The 19,710-nt window shown below is 42.1% G+C and overlaps 1 protein-coding gene across 1 annotated transcript; it reads left to right on the top strand.

Annotated features, from left to right (window-relative positions):
- The first annotated feature begins 1,030 nt into the window (after positions 1-1,030).
- twist2 lies at positions 1,031-4,740 on the top strand. Its single transcript, XM_083776369.1, has 2 exons — positions 1,031-1,840; positions 4,155-4,740. Exon 1 carries the CDS (start codon positions 1,284-1,286, stop codon positions 1,791-1,793), a length of 510 nt encoding a protein of 169 aa, XP_083632495.1. The 5' UTR covers positions 1,031-1,283; the 3' UTR covers positions 1,794-1,840; positions 4,155-4,740.
- The last annotated feature ends 14,970 nt before the right edge of the window (positions 4,741-19,710 follow it).

The raw sequence follows: 19,710 nt of genomic DNA, 5'->3' as shown, positions 1-19,710 counted from the left end.
TTTGGAACACCCTCAGGTAGGCTACCCATGCATGAGGTTCCCCGGGCCCCACTTTGAGAACCACTGGTTTACTTAAAGCCACATTTCTGTTTGACTTCCACAAAAGAACTGCAAGAGCATGCCGACTCTTGATTCGATTAGGGATAAAGGCGCATAGATTTCCTCCTGGCTTTCCTGTGAACCTGCAGAAATGTGCAGAGCGTGCACTGTCAGTGCGCAAGGCGCGGCGCGATCACGGGCGCATGCAGCAGGCCTAACGAAACGCGTGTTTGTGCCCCACAATTTGCGTATAAGTGCTCCGTCGTAGGCTCTTATTGTTTTGGTTTTATGTAGGCCATTATGCCAAGCCTACTACACATGAACACATCATCAATCTTTATAGGATATTTCTTTAAAATGACACATTTGAATTGTTTAAAATGTTGGACACAACATTATTAACTAAATACAAATTGCCGACGCATGGAATGTTAATAATGAAGTTTAGACATTTCAGAATTAGTTTGCAAAGAGGCTTTAGGGTTGAACAAGACACCCCAAAATTACCAGACCACATTTTGACCATAGCTGCCTAAATGAACGAAACAAGATTTCACAATATTTTAAGATCTTAGCCTACTATTCCCCTTATAAATAGGCCTATCCCACACACACACACACACACACACACACACACACACACACACACACACACACACACACACACATGTACAATATTATATATATATATATATATATATATATATATATATATATATATATATATATATATATGATTGCAGGATTGTTTTTTTGTTTTTGTTTTTTTTGCATTTATTATCATAAATCTAGATGTTAAAATAAATAAATATTTGTGCCATTGCAAAGAGTGCCTTAGCACTGCACGCTGTCCAGACAGAATATGAAGTGTAACCCAAGACTGGTCCCTCCTGTTTATTAGCTGACCAATCGGAGCGCGATGCTGGCTCCCCCTCCACTCACTCAACTATTTAGCATCAGAAACTTGGGAGACTGTTTCCCAACAAAAAAAGTTCTGGAGGAAAAAAACTTCCTGCGAGAGAAGAATCGTGCCAACAGTCCAGGTTTTGATTCCTTCTCCAAAGCCACTGCATGACAGACGGGTGGAGAGAGAGCAACAATAAGACGTCTTGAAACAGCATCTCTCCCCTTATATCTTACTTGCCTTATACTGCACGGATATATATATACATTCTGTAACCACGGCTTCAACGGTGGAAAACGTTTTCTCCTCGCTATCCCTGCATTTCTTCAAGAAAGAAGAAATGGAAGAGGGCTCTAGTTCTCCTCCCGTCTCCCCTGTGGATAGTCTGGTAACGAGCGAGGAGGAACTGGTCGACAGGCATCAGAAGCGCTTCGGGAGGAAGAGGAGAAACAGCAAGAAGAATTCGGGCGAGGACTCGTCGAGCACTAGTCCCGGCGGCCCGGGGAACAAGCGGGGAAAGAAGCCCAGCCCGAGCAGCAGCCAGTCGTACGAGGAGCTCCAGAACCAGCGGGTTCTGGCCAACGTCCGCGAGAGGCAGCGGACGCAGTCGCTCAACGAAGCGTTCTCGTCGCTGCGCAAGATCATCCCTACGCTGCCGTCGGACAAGCTGAGCAAGATCCAGACGCTGAAGCTGGCGTCGCGCTACATTGACTTCCTCTACCAGGTGCTGCAGAGCGACGAGATGGACAACAAGATGTCCAGCTGCAGCTACGTCGCGCACGAGCGGCTCAGCTACGCGTTCTCCGTGTGGAGGATGGAGGGCGCGTGGTCCATGTCGGCGACTCACTAGCAGCAGCAGCCCAATGGAATGGGCCTCACTTATGGAATGCCAAAGCGGTAGGTCACATACCTGTGTTGGACACAACTTGTGTCACATTTTGTATTTATTAGTAGGCCTATTATTATTATTATTATTGCCAAAATTGTATTTACAATAATCATAGTTATGTGACAGGGCCTATGTATCTGCTAAATTTAAAACAATATAGTAGGCTATATCTATAGTAGCCTATTTCGTAATCTAATAATAATAATTAATTTTGTAAGTAATAATATTAATAAAACAGGATACAACATAATAAAACTAAAACTAACTGACTACTGTCAGTCAAGACAGGGGACACACACAGACTAATGTGTATTGTATTGTGTAAACAATTAATTTCGTCAGTGTTGTGCCAAAAGTGCGCCCTTGTTACAGGAGCGACACATTTCACACCAAGGCCTCAACATCTTGCAAACACTCCACTGCATGTCCACACCTGGCTGGAGCCCGTGCACGGTGCGTGCGTGCGTGCGCAAAGGGGTCTGGGCCTGACCCGAGCAAGCCGGGTTAAGACAAGTTCTGTCTGACAATGCTTTTTTCTTTTTTAAGTTTCCCACAAGGAAATTAAGTTGACAAAACGTTAATTCCTTGCGTCAGGCCAGGAAATGGAAAATAGGAATATTTCATTTACTATGAGAAAACGATTACCCCTATGGTTACAGCCTATAAGCGGGGGAAGTAGACTTAACTAATATAAATAATGTTTTTGGAACGCGTTCACAATTGGCATGTCTATAAAACTATGCCTCGGTGAGTGAAATGGTAACAAGTCAACTCCTAGACATAGTTCCGTGACAGCTGAAACTTATATGAGCTGATGCAGTCTTCCTTGCTGTTTGTTAAGCCTCATTCAATCGCTCTAACTGTAGGCTACTTTAAAACGAGAAGCCACCACACGGCAGCCACGATATCGCGGCTAATTTATATTCACAATGGAGTGCTTTTCCTGTGTCGAGACCGCAGGAATGGTAGCTCGGCTGGACCTGGAAGTTCAACCCTATATGCAAGGTCCGTAAATAGGGCCCGTAATACCGTATTAGAAACTGTCACGGCGTTTGCTTATCTTTGCTGTCAAAGGAAAGCTCTCAGAAGTCAGAACCATTTAGCTTTAGGCCCAATTCAGACCCATTCGGGCATCACTGTCATACACGAGTTGTTTATTGTAGTGGACTATACATTGTTGGTGTCCCCCCCCCCCCCCCCATTTGTTTTTCCCCTTTTTTATTATTATTATATATTTTTTGCACTATCCTATGGGGTAGCTTGCTGATGTGGAGATTCTTTAAACTCTGCATGGGCCTATTCTACAATGCATCATATCCAGGTTAAATTTGTAGCAACTTTGTTTAGCCGCATGAAAGACAGAAGAAAGCCAGTGACATTAAATAACAATTCTCCCCTAAAATAAGTGTAGCTAGCAGGGTTTGTTTAGTTTTCATGGGCTGCTGGGGCCTAAGATCTATAGTTTGCAGACCGCCCACTCGTAATAGCTCATCAGCAAGGCTTTGTTGTCTTATAAACCGTTCTTTGTGCCGAGAGGAAAGAAATAAACTTTAGTGATTTGTATGCAAGCAAGGTAGGCCTACATTTGAAGACCTGTGGCTTTTCTCAAGCTATACCCGGAATCCATTTCTGCTGTCATTATAGGGGTTTCAGTTTCATTGCTCTAAAGTGGAATGTGAAAGAAAATAACGACACTTGTTTGAACCTTCTAAAGGGGAGAAAAGCGGGGAATAAACTTAGAATCGGAGGCAAATCCTACTTTATTTGACGCCATTCTTGATTTACTTGTTTAATCCCCCTTCCGCCCCAAAATAATAGGCTGTGGAAATCAGGGACAGTGCTCTGCGGTAGAACCTGCATTAACCACAGATTAAAACGTTCTATTGAGATGTCAGAATAAGTGTGACAGTCAATACAGTGATTTACAATACAAATTTACTTAAACAATTTGAAAATCATGGGCTGTTTACTTTATATGAATAACTTATTCTGCAATTACTCAGGTGCTATAAAATGCAGGCCAGTAAAATTGTGCCATGCACGCCATATTTCAGTGGAACCGCACAACCGCACAAAGACACTCATTTCAGTTATACTGCCATATGGTTTTACTCATTGGCAAATAATTGATTCATTAATTACTTCCCAAAGGCTATGCCAGCTAAACCAACTGTTCATATAGGGGGGGGGAAATAAATAGGATATAGGCTATATAGCCTAGAGACAAACTGAAGCAAATTGTGACAGCATAATTGCAATTTACGCATGTCTATATTGGTCGCTGACGTTCACACATGCATCTCTTCTGTCCTTGTTTCACAGACTGTTTACTTCTACAAAGTACGAAGACTACACTTCACTACAAGACTTAAGGAATTATTGAAGAACCCACGAACCTCAAAGGAATGGCCGGCAGAAGTAATGTGACAAACAGCTATATATATATGAACTCTTCAAGAGTGTTTTTGTATGCAGTCCCATCATGACACTTATGGAACTGTTTGAGTGCATGCAGAAGGAAAAGCATGGAGTTTCCTGGACAGTGCAGGAGGCTGGAGATGTTTCACGCATCTAAAAGCAACAGACAATCAATAGCTCGGATTTATGGTCGGTATTAGGCCTGCGGAAAAGCCATCCTTTATCGTTTTTTGAAGGAGATAGCCTATATTTTTTTGTTTTTTGAAGATTTTAAATAGAGGTATATATAAATGAATGCATATTGTACATAGCTGTGTACGTAGGACTATCAGCTTGTAAAGGGACCAATGCAATTTAGAATAATTTACGTTCTTGAAATACGCTGCATGGATTTTTTTCTAACGACTTTTTTTAGCAAGTCTCCAAAAAAAAACTCCGTCCAATGTAAATTTTGTTTTTGTTTATTTATTAAAACAAGTATTTTTTTGAATGAGATGTAGTTGAACTCTTTGATTTATCCAAGGCAATAACAGCACTGCCATTTTCACATTTGATGTACATTTATTAGAAAAGGAAAAAACCAAAAAGTATAGGACTATTCTTAAACTCAAATAAAAAATCAGTCCAAATAATGCGTTTTCTGATTAACTTAAATTTGACGAGATCAGAATTCCAATGGAATGTGGTTTTTATTTATTTATTATAGGCCTATTTTAAGAGCCATAGCCTATAAAAGTCACTTTTCTACCTGATGGTCAGTCGATTATAGGCGAAGAAAAAAACCCACTTCACTAATACTGGGGTGTGATATTTGGTATAGGCTATATATTTTTTTCTTCTCCCCCCCTTGTTGTGGAAAGAACACGCCGACCAAAAGGATCATAAAAAATACAGCTTCATTAACAGTGGAGGAAATTCGAGCTAGTTTCAAACCCCAGCATATAAAATCCATGTCCACTATAATAACGACGACTAATCATTTCAAATGGCGATCCGGGGGGGGGGGGGCATTTAACGAGGCCGAACAACTGCAGATAAGGACAATAATGATCCACCTCGCTTAAAAATAAATAAATAAAGAACCAGACCTCTTTACGGTTTCCTATATAGGCCTATATATATAGGAAGGTCTGTACCCCGCACACTCTCAGTTGTTTACATCTCATTTTCCCAGACGCGGTTAGAGATACAATCTCAACAGTGAAAGGACCTCATTGTTAAAGCGAGGCAGCACCAGTTCGAGTGTCTTTCAGTGGGCTAAATAGTGTGTTGGGCAAGGTTTTATGTGTTGATAGGCTAGCATAGGCTACTGTATACAGTCAGAAAACCAAATCAATGGGCTATTGTATAGGCTATTGCATGATGAGAACAGCAGAAAATATATTTGCATGGAAAAGCTAGGCCTATATAATAGACGGATCCACGGAGTAGGGTTGTAAAAGTGCCTTGTATATAGGACAGGTGTCAGGTGTATAGAAAATCAGTGCTGATGAGGTGTAAAGCTGCGCTTAATGGTCAGCTCAATATGGCTGCAGGGCACGGTGGGCACCCCTCCGTGGATTCGTCTGATATAGCCTGGCTATAAGTCACCTTCTTTTATTGCATTTTGCATGAGGTGTCTCACCCACCCCCGAACATATAGCACATACAAGCCCACAACACTGCATGCCTTGTGACTTTGTGAGCTTGTAGATTGGCTATTTTCGGCGAGACACGATGCGCCAGCCAGCAGGCTTGGATGCTGTGAGAGAGCATCACTGATAGATATAGTGACATTCCCTCATCCCCGTGCATAGCGCCATGCACTTGCTGATGATGACTGGGTATATGTGTGCACCTGTGCTGTGCAGCCAATTGAATTGCATACAGACAGTTGCATGGCTTTTCAACAGTGAGTTCAATCTTGTTATTATAATTTGGCCTATTATTATTATCATCATCTAAAATAGGCCTAGTAATCCCATTTAAGTAGGCCTAAATGTTTTTTTAAGTAAATATAATAATATAAAACGTAATTTTTTCAAATTTGTCTTCCTTCTACAACTTAGACCATGTGGTTGAAAATGCTAATGCAACATATAATAATAATAATAATAATAATAATGCAATATCCTTAGAATAGATAAAGAACATTGCTGTTGTCTTTTGTCATGGTGGTCTTATGGTGCTGGGTCAACTCTACCTATAGTCGTGCTTTAGGAGCCAGTTTGATAAGGGCTCATTATCCAGAGCACTGCAGAGCCAAAGCGGCAGAGACTCACCCGGGGGCCACTGCTCCAGCGGTGTGAGAGCCCCAGATGTTTCCCGTAAAATCAGACGGAAAAAGCTACAAAATTTTAATTTGCAGTAAAAGGGATAAAAGTAAAAGGTTTACGCTGTGTGTGCGCGCCTCAAACAGAATTTCGTGTTCGGCGAGTTCACTTAGATTCTAAGGTTAGCCTAACCTTTTGGAGGTTGGTGCATGTCGGCATTACTGATGCTTTATTTTTTTTCTTTCCCCTTTTTTCTTTCTTTCCTGGCAAGGCTGAAAGTCAGCTGCACACAGATTGCCACCACGTTGACACACAAACCATAGGCATAGGGTGCCAAGCATGAGTCAGAACTTAAATAGGCCTCAACTAATATTGATCTCTTCCTTTATATTTGTATACTGTATTGTACTGTATCTGATAGTGTGTGTGTGTGTGTGTGTGTGTGTGTGTGTGTGTGTGTGTGTGTGTGTGTGTGTGTGTGTGTGTGTGTGTGTGTGTGTGTGTGTGTGTGTGTGTGTGTGTGTGTGTGTGTGTGTTTTAATCGTATAAATCATATTGTTTTGCTATATAGGTATAGCTGCGGCATGCCAGAAGTACATTCCCAAATGTTATATATTCTTTCCAAAAGTAAAGTGAAAGTTTGTAATGGAAAACCCCTAAAGTGTATACAGTAGATAATTTGGTCATCAAAAGTGTTTAACTTTGGAACCAGGACCTTTAAGCCTCTCATTTTGAGATTTCTTGACAAGATTTCAGAAAGATCTTTAAAAGACTACATTCTAGTCTAATGTATAGTCTTTGAAAAATATTTCCAAAAACTTTTGTAGTGTATGTATGGGAGGCTTAGGCTTTAGTTATACACTCTTCTTTAGCGAATGCTGTAATCTGTTCTAATTTGGCGCCATCAATCATTCTGTTTATCCACATTTATCAAACAGTTGAAATGGTCTGCTGCACCTGCTATACAGCCCAGTGGGTTGGCCCTCAGTGGTGTAAAGTAACTAAGTACATGTACAATTATGAGGTATTTGTACTTGAGTAATTCCATTTCCAACAATATTGTTCTTTTACTCCACTACAATTATTTGAAAACGTAATAGTTACTATAGTTACTAGTTACTTGTAGATTGTGATTATTGTTACAAAACATACATTAACCGCACTTCAGCTATATACATTTCAAAATAACCGATCTACAAGCTGACAATGCGTCACAATGTGACGCATGCGTCACAATGTGACGCATTTTGAGGTTATAGATCTGCTATTTTCTAAGTATCTTTAAATTCTTTATACATTTGAAAACTTGTGAAAACGGGACATTCTGCACAATGAGTACCGGTATATATACTTGTTGGTACTTTAAGTACATTGTACTTTTTGAATTCCGGACTTTTACTTGTAACGGAGTATGTCTACAAAGCTGTAGTGTATATTGATACTTTCACTTAAGTCAAATATTTGAGTACTTTTTCCACCACTGGGCCCCTAGCCAGATACTATATATTGCCCTGCGCCCGCACTCCCACAACGCCACCCCCGTGATTATTATTTCTATTTAAGTTAAGTAGACCCTGATTAGTAAGGAGCAATATCAACATCATTTGGAATCACTACATCATTTACATTACGCGCTTTGCTGTGCTGAAACAGGTGCTGAATATTTTCCTGGGCTGCCAAGTGTAACGCCTTCCAGAAATCTTTGCATTGAGACGGAACTGTATAGGCTATACGGTCCGGAGGTCTAAGGATGGAATCCCACCCCAGTTGCGGAAAGAAAGTACTGACATCTTTTAATTAAGTACAAGTATCAACACGGCAATACAGAAATTCTCTGTTACAGTAGAAGTCCGGAATTCAAAATGTACTTAAAGCACTCAATTGTGCAGAATGTCCCATTTCAAGTTTTCAAATGTACAATAATCTTTTGAAAATAGCAGATCTATACAAACTCACGTGAGCTTGCAGACTGGCTATTTTCAAATGGCCGAAACCGAAATGTACATAGTGCTGAAGTGTTTGTTTTGCAATAATAAATGTACTTAAATGTTACTTTACACCACTGGAATCCCTCCACTTGTCATGGAGGTATTAATGCATGGCAATACTGTATAATTGAAAATATCAGAGCAGTACATGCAGTTGTTGTTTGCTCATTATCCTTAGTTTATAAGTTTATATGTTTTACAATATAACATTTTGCGCTGGAGACAGGGTTGGGATAAGAGCATCTGCTAAATGCCTACGTTGTGGATTAGGAGCAGTGGTGGAAAGTAACTAAGTACATTTAATCAAGTACTGCATATTCTTTTGCTTCATGTGATTATTTCAAACTTTCAGTACTTTTACTTCTACTCCACTACATCTCAGAGACAAATATTGTACTTTAACTCTAAAGTACTAGATAACTAGATAACTACAATTATTTGAAAACTTTGGGTATATAGTAGATTTTAATTATTATTACAAAAATACATTAACCACTTCAGCCCTATAATTCCACCATTTGAAAATAGCCGATCTACAAGCTCACAATGGATCGCGATGCGAGGCATTGTGATCTGCTATTTTCAAAAGTTTTTTGTACATTTGAAAACTTCTGAAATGGGACATTCTGCATGAGTAGCCTACTTTTTACTTTTGGTACTGTACTGTAAGTACATTTTGATGCCAGTTCCTTTGTACTTTTACTCAAGCAAAGTTTGAATTCCAGACTTTTACTTGTAACAGAGTAGTTCTACATTGCAGTATTGATACTTTTATTTTAGTAATAAATGTGAGTACCTTTTCCACCACTGATTAGGAGACCTACGCATCAGGATGTATACAGCATTGCATGTTCCTGAAGGAACAAAGGGAGGGCAGAATCACTGTATTGGCCAAGCACAACAAACAGACACGAACAGGTCTCATGGGTTCACAAACAATCTGTCAACTAACACACAGCACACACTGACACATATAGTAGTATCGAAAACCAGTGGTGGAAAAAGTACTACCATTTTTACCTTCCAATGTCCTATTGTCTTTGGCACCTGACTTCACAGGTATGGATGGGAGTAACCCTATATGCAGCGGCAGTAGACAGTGAAAACAGTAATGGCCAAGCAAAGATTCTAGTTTTGGTTATATTTATTGTTGAACCATTGATATGGTTCTCTGTCTGCTTCCGTCTGTCTGCCTGCCTGGCTGGCTGGTAAGAACGGTCTGCTCCCACAGTACCATGTGTCCTGTGACTCCTGTCTGATTACTGCACCTGTGACCCTCTAAATAGCCTATACACCACACCCAGTGCTGTCAAAACTAGAGCCCGCCACCAAGTGTCCAATAATAATAATACTGACAACCTAAAAAAATTATGTCACCATTAATGGCTTCTGCAGTATCAATACTGCAATATAGAAATACTCTGTTACAAGTAAAATACTCTGTTAGAAGCTCACAATGCTTCGCATCGCACCGCATTGTGAGCTTGTAGATTGAATATTTTCAAATGGCCAAATTGTATATAGGGCTGAGTGGGTAATGTATGTTTTGTAATAATAATAATAATAATAATAATAAAAATCTACAAAGTAACTATAGTAACTAAAGTTTTCAAATAAATGTAGTGCTGAAAAGGACAATATTTGGATCTGAAATGCAGTGGAGTAGAAGTAAAACAATTGGAAATTGGAAATAGTCAAGAAAAGTACAAATACCTAAAAATGGTATTCTTCTTGGGCCTAAGTACAGTATAAGTAAATGCACTTAGTTACTTTCCACCACTGTCGAAAACACAAAGAGCTCACATGCAGTGCAAAGAGAGCAGCAGTACAGTTTGTGCGACAAATATCCAGAGAAGCGCAGAATCCAGAGGAATCTGGCGGAGCCACACAGCTGTCACATGGCTCCTCGGATGAAAAGGAATCAACAGAGAGGCTCTGGGTTGTTTCTCCCACTCTTCTCTGCCTTCCCTTCATTCCATCATTTAATCAGGGTTCCCTAAGACTTTGATCCCCCCACACTGATGGGCCCCCTCGACATTATATCATCAGGCCCATGCTTGGGGCGGGCCAGTGTGTTTAGTTTTGTGCAGGGAACAGGGTTTCGCTGAGCGGCGATGCTCTTCATCAACAACACCCTGTCTCTCTTCTGCATGTTCACACCTATGGAACTGGCCGGTATACGGCACGCCCTGCTGCGCGGGGTCTGAACCAGATGGCCACTTGCGACGTATAGCTCTCTCCGGAACAAGCATTTCCATCTAATCTTTGTCCATTTGAACCCTGGCAACCCTATTTTCTGGGGGAAACCAGCAGATACAAGCTCTCTGTGAGCTTGTAGATTCGCAATTTGTTTGGCTCCATCTTACGCCACCCCTTACCCCTTATCCCTAAACTTATTTGCCATTTTTTTGTTAGTTATTATTAGTTCAACTAGGCAATCTACAATGTTTTAAAATAGTAAAAAATGGCAAATAAGTTTTGGGATAAGGGGTAAGGGGTGGTGCAAGATATACTGTAGGGCTTGGTGTATAGGGGAAAAAGAGCAAACCAAGTGCAGAGCTGACTCCGGTCCAAGGGATTCAGGACTCCTCCCCCACCGAGTCCACTCGAGTCACTACAATGTAATGAAATAAATGTATTATACCCATATTATTAGGAGCCCGTTCACATTAACATTATAAGAGAGCTGTCTGGCGCTTATAGACAGCTATCTTGTTAAGTAACAGAGTGTAGCTGATGCGCCTGCCTGCTCTCGCAATGTTTTCTGTATCTATCAAATGAGAAAAAAAATCTGGTCTCGGTCTCGACTTGGTCTCACCTCCCGGTCTCAACTCAGACTCGAACCCCTCCCACACTCTGTCTTGACTCGGACTCGCCACCCCTGCCCCCATCGGACTTGGTCTTGACTTGGACTCGCTTTAGGTGGACTCGACTACAACACTACGGGTGGAGAAGTCTCCAAACCTCGGATGAAATCAGTCTTGGAGATGCTAGTGGTCTGTTGTGACGAGTTTGGCTACATTGATAGCCCTGCACTGTAAATGCTGTGTCTGTCTGTTCTCCCAGGTTGGGGTGTTTACAGTACACACTGTAGTATTGTCAAAGTGACTTACGAAGTGACTCATAACATGAAGTAATTGAAGGGAGATAGATGGAGATCTTCATGTTAGGCTATACTTGACCGCAGTCTCACAGGGCTTTATACTTGGCCTGCTTCTTCTTTTTTTGAGTCTACAACAGACCTCTTCACCAAAAAAATGAAAATCAATAATAATGTCATAACAAGCATTTGGATAGAACAAGCGAGGTAAATAAGTAAGCACGTTTCACCAAATGTGCACGTTTCAAATGTTTCTGTCCGGGTAGCTCAGTCAGTAGAGCTCTCGCCTTTGGACCACAAGTTCATGGGTTCGATCCCAGGAACCGCCAACTCAGCGTAGGAGTAGCACGACCTGGGTGCGGGAAGTATACTGGGAGCTGTTGCTAGGTGTGGCGCTCCACCTCAGCAATCCATCTCCCAGGAGTCTAGCACATTGTAACGGGGACAGACTCCCACGTGTTACTGGCTGATACAGACAATAAGCCACTCCGACCTACTTACCCCAGAATAGGGATGCTGGGGTTCATATTGTTAAAGGTGATTCTCCTCTCCTCTCTCACTTCCCATCTTCCCTTTCCACAGTCTCTCTTCACCATAGGAATATTATTTTCTGTTGGATCCAAGGGAGGCGGGGGACTGTATTAGGCAGGAGAACCGGGTTCAAAACACTAAAGTGGTTGTAAAGATGGCTGTAAAAGAGGTCATGGAGGAATGCTGGGATGTGGACCAGCCAGGGGGAGGAAATACCCAGACTCACCCCGGCTTGGACCTCAAAGCCAAGTGGATCTGGATCAAAGTGTATAGAATGTGATACGACGTGATGACAGACAGACAATCAGACAGACAGACAGACAGGCGAGGCGAGTTTGAGGTGCGTGATGGTGTGTATGAGCGTGAGGCAAACTTGTGCATGTGTGTGGCCCTTTGTTTTATTTTTTTATACCACAATTTTTGTAACCCCAATTTCTTTACCCAGTGTCAATTATATAATGAAATCCTGGTCGCTACACTCCCTCTGACAACCTGGGGAAAGCAACGGACCGACCTCATGCTTCCTTCAATGCATGCAGGAGTCCACGCTGCGGGGAAAGAACACATTATTCCAACCAGTAACCCTCCATCAGCCCCGGCTGGCCAGTGGCCCTTTGAACATGTTGATAGCACAATTTCCCTTCCAATCTGAGAACCCTTCTTCAAAAAATAAAGGAAAAAGCTTTTCCTGTCTCGAGAGACTAGATCTTAGCTGACTCACGCACACGTGCACACACAATACACACAGTGTATACAAATATACATCAATGTGCAGACAAAAGTGTACACAGACATAAGCTCAGTGTGTTTACCAGCCGTGGTGGACTGTAATATGTTTTGCACAGCTTTATTCTTCCCATCACTCACACCTTACCCAAACTCCCCTCCCTCTCTCTCCCTTGCACTCTCTGTTCAGGGTCTGGTAACAGATCTCCAGCAGTCATGGCCGTCAATCCTCCTCACCGGCTGTGAAATTTGACTCGTCTCCACCAGGCAGGGGTTTTGGTATATGGGTGCCTGGATGTGACATGCCAGGACGTATGCCCCTCCCCTTCATTAGTACAGCCAATGACCGCCAGGTCAACAGAGGTCGGTGGAGGTCGTGGCAACACAGGAGCCCGCTATAAGTCATTCCCAAATGCTTTCTTCCGCCTCTCTGTAGGTTTCGGTTGTTTTGCATCCATTGCTGCGTTGGGTCAGACCGGTGTCAGACATAGACTGAGGTCATATGTTACTCTCAAAGGACACTGAAAACCTTTGTTTGTTTGTAGAATATGATCAAAACAAAAGTAAGACCGCAAATTCCTTTTTCAGGAATGCTGAAATCCATGCGCATGGATAAAGTGAGTGGCAAATCGAGTGGCAAACTGACAGGCAAAGTTTAACATCCTTTAATGCAATCTATAGGACCTTTCTGTTTGGATGTATGGGCTGTCAAGGCCAGAAAGTACTTTCCTGCACTAACTTCCGGTTATGACGATGATGTCACGGGCTGAAGTGCATACCCTATATTCAGCTTTCCCAGAGGGTCCCCAGCAAAATGTGTTAATACAGCATCACAATCACTAGGAATGTATCCATTTATACGATGGCTATTCCATATCAGATCTACAAGCTCACACTTTATGCCAGATGGTGGTCCGCGGCTAAATACATAATACATTTGGGGGTCCTTGACATGTAAAAGTTTTAGAACTACCACACTATATCACTGGTCCCCAACGTGGGGTTCAGGGACACTCAGGGCTTCCTGAGGGGGTTCCATAACAGATACAAACTAGAAAAAGTGCCCTTCTGGGCACAGGTCTCCACCAGGTTATCCACAGATCCGTGCAGTTAGAGGTAAAAACACTTTTGGGCCAGTTATAGCGCCACCTTGAGGCTGAGTTGAAATTGTTCATGTGGCATTTCGTCCTCGGCCTAGTGGGAATGTGCGTGCACAATTTCAGGGAAATCACGCGATGTGTTCATGATTTGCAGCATTTTGTTTGAAACTGAGCACTCCTGTGAACTTTGGAAGCCAATCTTAACCAATCAGGATGGAGTCTGAGAAATCTGAAAGACCCGTTTCGTTGAATGGCTCTAGAGAGACTGTGTACTAATTTGCGTGATGTTTGGACAAAATCTGTAGGTGTACTGTGAAAAAACTTGTTTTGCACAAATCGGCCTCCTGGTGGCGCTATAACAGGCCGTTCTGGAAAGTTTGGGGCAGAGGTTCATGGTTGGCATCCAGGGAGTGTGTGTGCAAAATTTGGCATCGACCGGGTTAACGGTGGCTGAGATTAGCTGGTCACGGACGGACACACGGACACACGGACACACGGACGGACGGACGGAGTGCAAAACATACTCTCCCCATGCCTTCGGCTGGTGGAGACAATAATGTGTAAACTCTTGAATTATGGAGGTCATTGAAATTTAAAAAAGTTTGAGAACCACTGACTATACTGTTTATGCAAGCCCCCTAGTGGCAGCCTAGACAAACAAACTAACACACATATATATATATATATATATATATATATATATATATATATATATATATATATATATATATATATATAACACACACACACACACACACACAGACATTTGCAGTGTTTGTCATTTGGTACAACCATCATGTGTATCATGAGATCACACTGATTACAGCTTTAATCTGCAAATTATATGTGAAGTGATGCATGATAAATTATTAAGAATTTTGAGAAAAAGAAAAGCCATCAACCTTTGTTTACCTAAACAACAGTAGGCCTACTATCCAAACCTTCAGAACAATAACGATACAACAAATACTTTGAAGCACAATATGATTTTGGATATTTCTTTGACATGGAAATCACTTTGCCGCTTTTGTGTGCGTGCGTGCGTGCGTGCATGTGTGAGGGGGAATACTCACCAATGTGGTAATGTGTTCCTTATGCGTTAGTACCCTACACTACAGAACAAAACATACAGTCTCCTTTTTTTACTAGATTAGTTCAGCCTCAGGGAATTGTGGGTACCAGTGATGTGAGCAGAGCTAAAATTAAACCTGCACCGAGGGGGTAAATCCTTTCCTCTCCTCCCCTTCTCTCTCTCTCTCTCTACCACCATTTCTGATCTGGTCTTTTGGAGAGGTGATAGGTCACCTGTATAATTCTGGCTAACACAACAGGCATAAATTGGGGCATTTTCTTTTCTCATGGTTTGTTCCATGCAGGAGGTGTGGGAGCTAATGTGAAAAATGTGGCTGAAACGCAGACACTAATGGGGAGCTATCAGACTCAGAAGTGCGTGCACACACACACACACACACACACACACACACACACACACACACACACACACACACACACACACACACACACACACACACACACACACACACACACACACACACACACACACACACACACACACACACACACACACACACACACACACACACACACACACACACAGTTGAGATGGGGGGGTAATACATGCCTCTACTTTGGATATCCCCCCTCTGGTGGTTCATGTATTATTATGGCGATGTGTTTTATCTCTGCTTCAGGTTTGACTGAATTAAATATAATACCGGTATGCATTTCCTTTTTGGGAAAGTGTGCAGCATGTCTGACCTCATGCTTAATATCCCAGTTTAACAATTTAATTAAACATGTATGTTACACCACATTAACCCCGGCATTCCTATTTTTCTAATTAAAATGCGTTTTGTATAGCATCTCTACTAGCTCACAAGTCACAAGGTGTTGCGTTGCAATGCACTGTGAGCTTGTAGGTGGTTAAGAAAAAGGTCCACCCAATGTTTCTTTGTAAACAAAACCCTGCATATGTACAAAATATACTAAACTGAATCTTGTATCAACTAGGCCTATACTTAAGCCTATTCGTGCAATGGTGTTGCACAGCAAAAACAGACGATCTACAAGCTCACATGCTATTTTTGAATATCTACTTTTGAAGATTATTTTCGCATAATAATGACATATCCAAAATAATACTGGGTTGAAAGTGGTTCACTATCAAGGACCACACCACCAAGCACCAACTAATGAAGTTTAACAAAGTGTATTAACAAAAAGAAGAATACCGGTTAACAAACCGAATAATGAACAGAAATGAAGACGACCCTGCACGACAGCCCATCAGCCCATCCAGCTGGTCATCAGGTAACTTAAGCCGTGGTGAGGCCGGAGGCTTCAGGGATCCGCCGTGGCTCCCGGGCACAAGGAACGAAGCCCCGTCAGGGACCTGTAAAAAAAAAAAGGAGAGGTAGGATGAGAATTAGGGAGGGGGAGGAGGGGTGTGAGGAAAGTGAGAACAAAGGGAGAACCGTGGGTTCTGTATGGGCGGAGGTGACACGATTGGAGGTGGCTTGATACGACGTGGAGGTAGCTGGATTGGAGGTGTGGTCCTGATCCTGAACTTCAGCAATCAGCTCCATTTAAGCCATAGCATACAATGCATGATGTATATTTGTGTATATTTGTACATCATTCTGCATAATGTGAAATAAAATGTTCAATGAATCAATCAATGAAGCATAACGGTGTAGACTTGGCCTAAAGAAGTGTGAAACACTAAACTTTGGCACTAAAGTACTGTACACTTAAGTACAATTGTATTGGTGTTGGTATTTGCACTTTGAGTATTTCCAATTTCCAGTACCTTCCTTGTAGATTATGACAAAACATACAATAACCACATGCACTTCAGCCCAAAACATTTCGGCCGAACTACAAGCTCACAATGCATCGCGATGTGACACATTGTGTGCTTCTGCTATTTTCAAAAGATGTTTATACATTTGAAAACTTGAAAAGAGACATTCTGAATAATGAGTGCTTTTACTTTTAGTACTTGAAGTACATTTTGATACCAATACTTTGGTACTTTTAGTCAAGTACATTTTGAAATCCGGACTTTTACATGTAACGGAGTATTTCTACAGTGCAGTATTATTAATACATTTAAGTAAAAAAACTTGTAGTACTTTTTCCTCCACTGGCTTTGACCTGGCGGCACTGACAGTGTTTTGTTTTAAACGGTTCCCCGTGGCCTCCGCGTCTCTCCGTCCACCATGCTGTGTGTGGACTTCCTTGTGTGTCCTTAGCCTGTTTTCTCTCTCTCTCTCTCTCTCTCTCTCTCTCTCTCTCTCTCTCTCAGTGGCTGCTTAACATTAGACTAAACACACGGCAAGACAAGCAAACGCCACGCAGCTTTTCAAATACACAACATGGGATGGACCGGCGGTCCCATCCCCAGCCCAGCCAGGCTGGTGGGATATCCATTCAGAGTGAAAATCATTCCCTTAACTTTTTCTTATTTTTAACTTAGTTTAAACTTGACCCTTTTAGGTTAGCCAAGTTGGGTCCCACGAAATTGATTGTTGCATATGCTGTTTTTAACTTTTTATTCTTATTTCTTGCCATGCTTTTAACCCTGTAAGCACTCTGAGATTGAGCCAACAGGCCACACGTTTCCATTGCCTCTGTACTTGAGTAAAAGTACCAATACCACAATGTAGAAATGCTCAACTCACAAGTAAAAGTCTGAAATGTAAAGTGGTCCGGTGGGCGGGTCGCATACGACCTTCGAGATTTTGAAGTGGGCCCTGATCCAGAAAACGTCAGGAACCACTCTTCTGAACTCACATTCACAATAGGAAACCGTGAAGACGGAACTGGAACATTAATGATACAATTCTGTTTCAACTGTTGGAGGGATTATTGGTTTTGGCCTGCTGCAGGACTGGAACAATCTACAAAAAACACTGGATACACTAAAACTGGACAATTTTATCCCCAAGTCAGTTTTCAAGGACTCATCGCCCGCATTCTCACATGATGCATGCAGCTGTTTCCCGACACGCTAATATTCCCTATCCCATGTCTGTCTTGTCTGCTTAATGTTGACCAATGCATATTTGTACTCTTTTGCTGCTGCTGTTTTTGCTGTGCCTGCAGTGGTGAAAATTAAGTAACTAAGTACAATTACTAGTACTGTACTTGAGTACACATTTGAGAAACTTCTACTTTACTTGAATATTTTAATACACTTAGGCTATCTTATACATCTCAGAGGCAAATATTGTACTTTTTGAGTGGTGCAACCACTCCTACAACCAGCAATGTCCGTGTCCGCCTATGTGGCATTGGCAATGAGCACGAGTATATGACTTATTAGTACCAGTAGGGGGCGCCAGAAACAGAGAGGGATAGTGCATGTTCTGTTGCCTGCTAATGAGAGAGAGAGAGAGAGAGAGAGAGAGAGAGAGAGAGAGAGAAAGATGTGTGTGTGGGGGGGGGGGGGGGGGGGGGGGGGGGATGGGGAATTGCACTCACGTCACACAACCGATCCGACGAGAAGAAACGAATTAGTATAAAGGGGCATGGCCAAGACTTACTTCCTGTTATTCAGGCACTGAAACCATAGATGTAATATACTGTAGGCCTACGTTGCATTGGCCACTGGGATCGTAGGTCAAACTAAACTGCACCAATGAATTGTCTCCTCACTTGCACAACGCGATCACAGGATTATAACATAGGTACAGGATTTAAACATACCAGTAACACAATCTAATTGTTTTGTCACAATAGGCTGGTTCTGAAATATGATATAGTGGCCTGCTCTCCTCGATCCGAGACACCAGTCCATCTTAAATTTCGTCATTCCAAAAATCTTATAAATCTAGATACATTCACAGAATATCTGCATATCTGTCTGTCTGATGATCCCTGATACCTGAGGTCATCAATATGAAGCCATTATAATGGAATGAAAAATTGCCTACGGATACGGCCAAGTCTTTGCCACGGACACATGTGTCCGTGCACGGACATATTGAAGACCTCTGGAAGCCATAGTTCTGACGTCATAGGCTTCTCACCAAGTATGGGTACTGCACTAAGTACTCTGACAATGGGCTCATCAGGTATTGCATAACCAAAAGGGGCATGTGTTCCAAACAACTAGATGAGACTGTTTTGAAAATGTGCCGTGTTTACAAGCGCTGGCCCAGTGCTGAGGTCCAACTACAGCGGTTCAAACCACTTTAGATTCATGTTTCTTTCCAAAACATATATATGGGGCGGTTTTGGATTTTATCTTTTCAAATGGAGCTAATGTTATTGCCTGCCACAGTGTGTTACGCAATCACAGAGTCCAAGAGAGTCTAATAAAACTGATCTGTAATTAGAGTTGCTTGTCATCTGCGCAGCTGGCCAAAGCCTCGTTGCCATTTACTGTCAAGCGAGACCTGCAATTAAAAAAGCACGGCGATGGGTGCCATTTGGGAGGATGAGGCCTTTTTTATGAAGATGGGTGGCTGGATAATGACAGAGCTAAGTGACAGCGGCATGGGCCGATAGGGGGATGAGCAAGGCAAGAGAGATACCACAGACCCCACAATGTCATTGTGGGGTAAACCGGAGGAAAAATAGACAGGGGTTTTCCCTGAGTTTCGATCCTGACTGTCTTTCATGGGCCTTTTGTTGTGGCTGAGAAGGCGGCCATCTTGCGGGATTCGGTTTCAGAAGCAAAAGTTTCACAATTTCTGGCGTGACCTCCCCCAAAAGGTCACAGAGGTCACGTGTGTC

This window comes from Protomyctophum parallelum (genome assembly GCF_964188405.1).
Source record: "Protomyctophum parallelum genome assembly, chromosome: 11".
Lineage (NCBI taxonomy): Eukaryota > Metazoa > Chordata > Actinopteri > Myctophiformes > Myctophidae > Protomyctophum > Protomyctophum parallelum.
Note: the sequence above shows the minus strand (reverse complement) of the source record. Positions and strands in the feature narration are given on the sequence as shown.

Bases quoted from the DNA above. Each gene is read 5' to 3' on its own strand.
- twist2 (XM_083776369.1), top strand. From the start codon at position 1,284: ATGGAAGAGGGCTCTAGTTCTCCTCCCGTCTCCCCTGTGGATAGTCTG.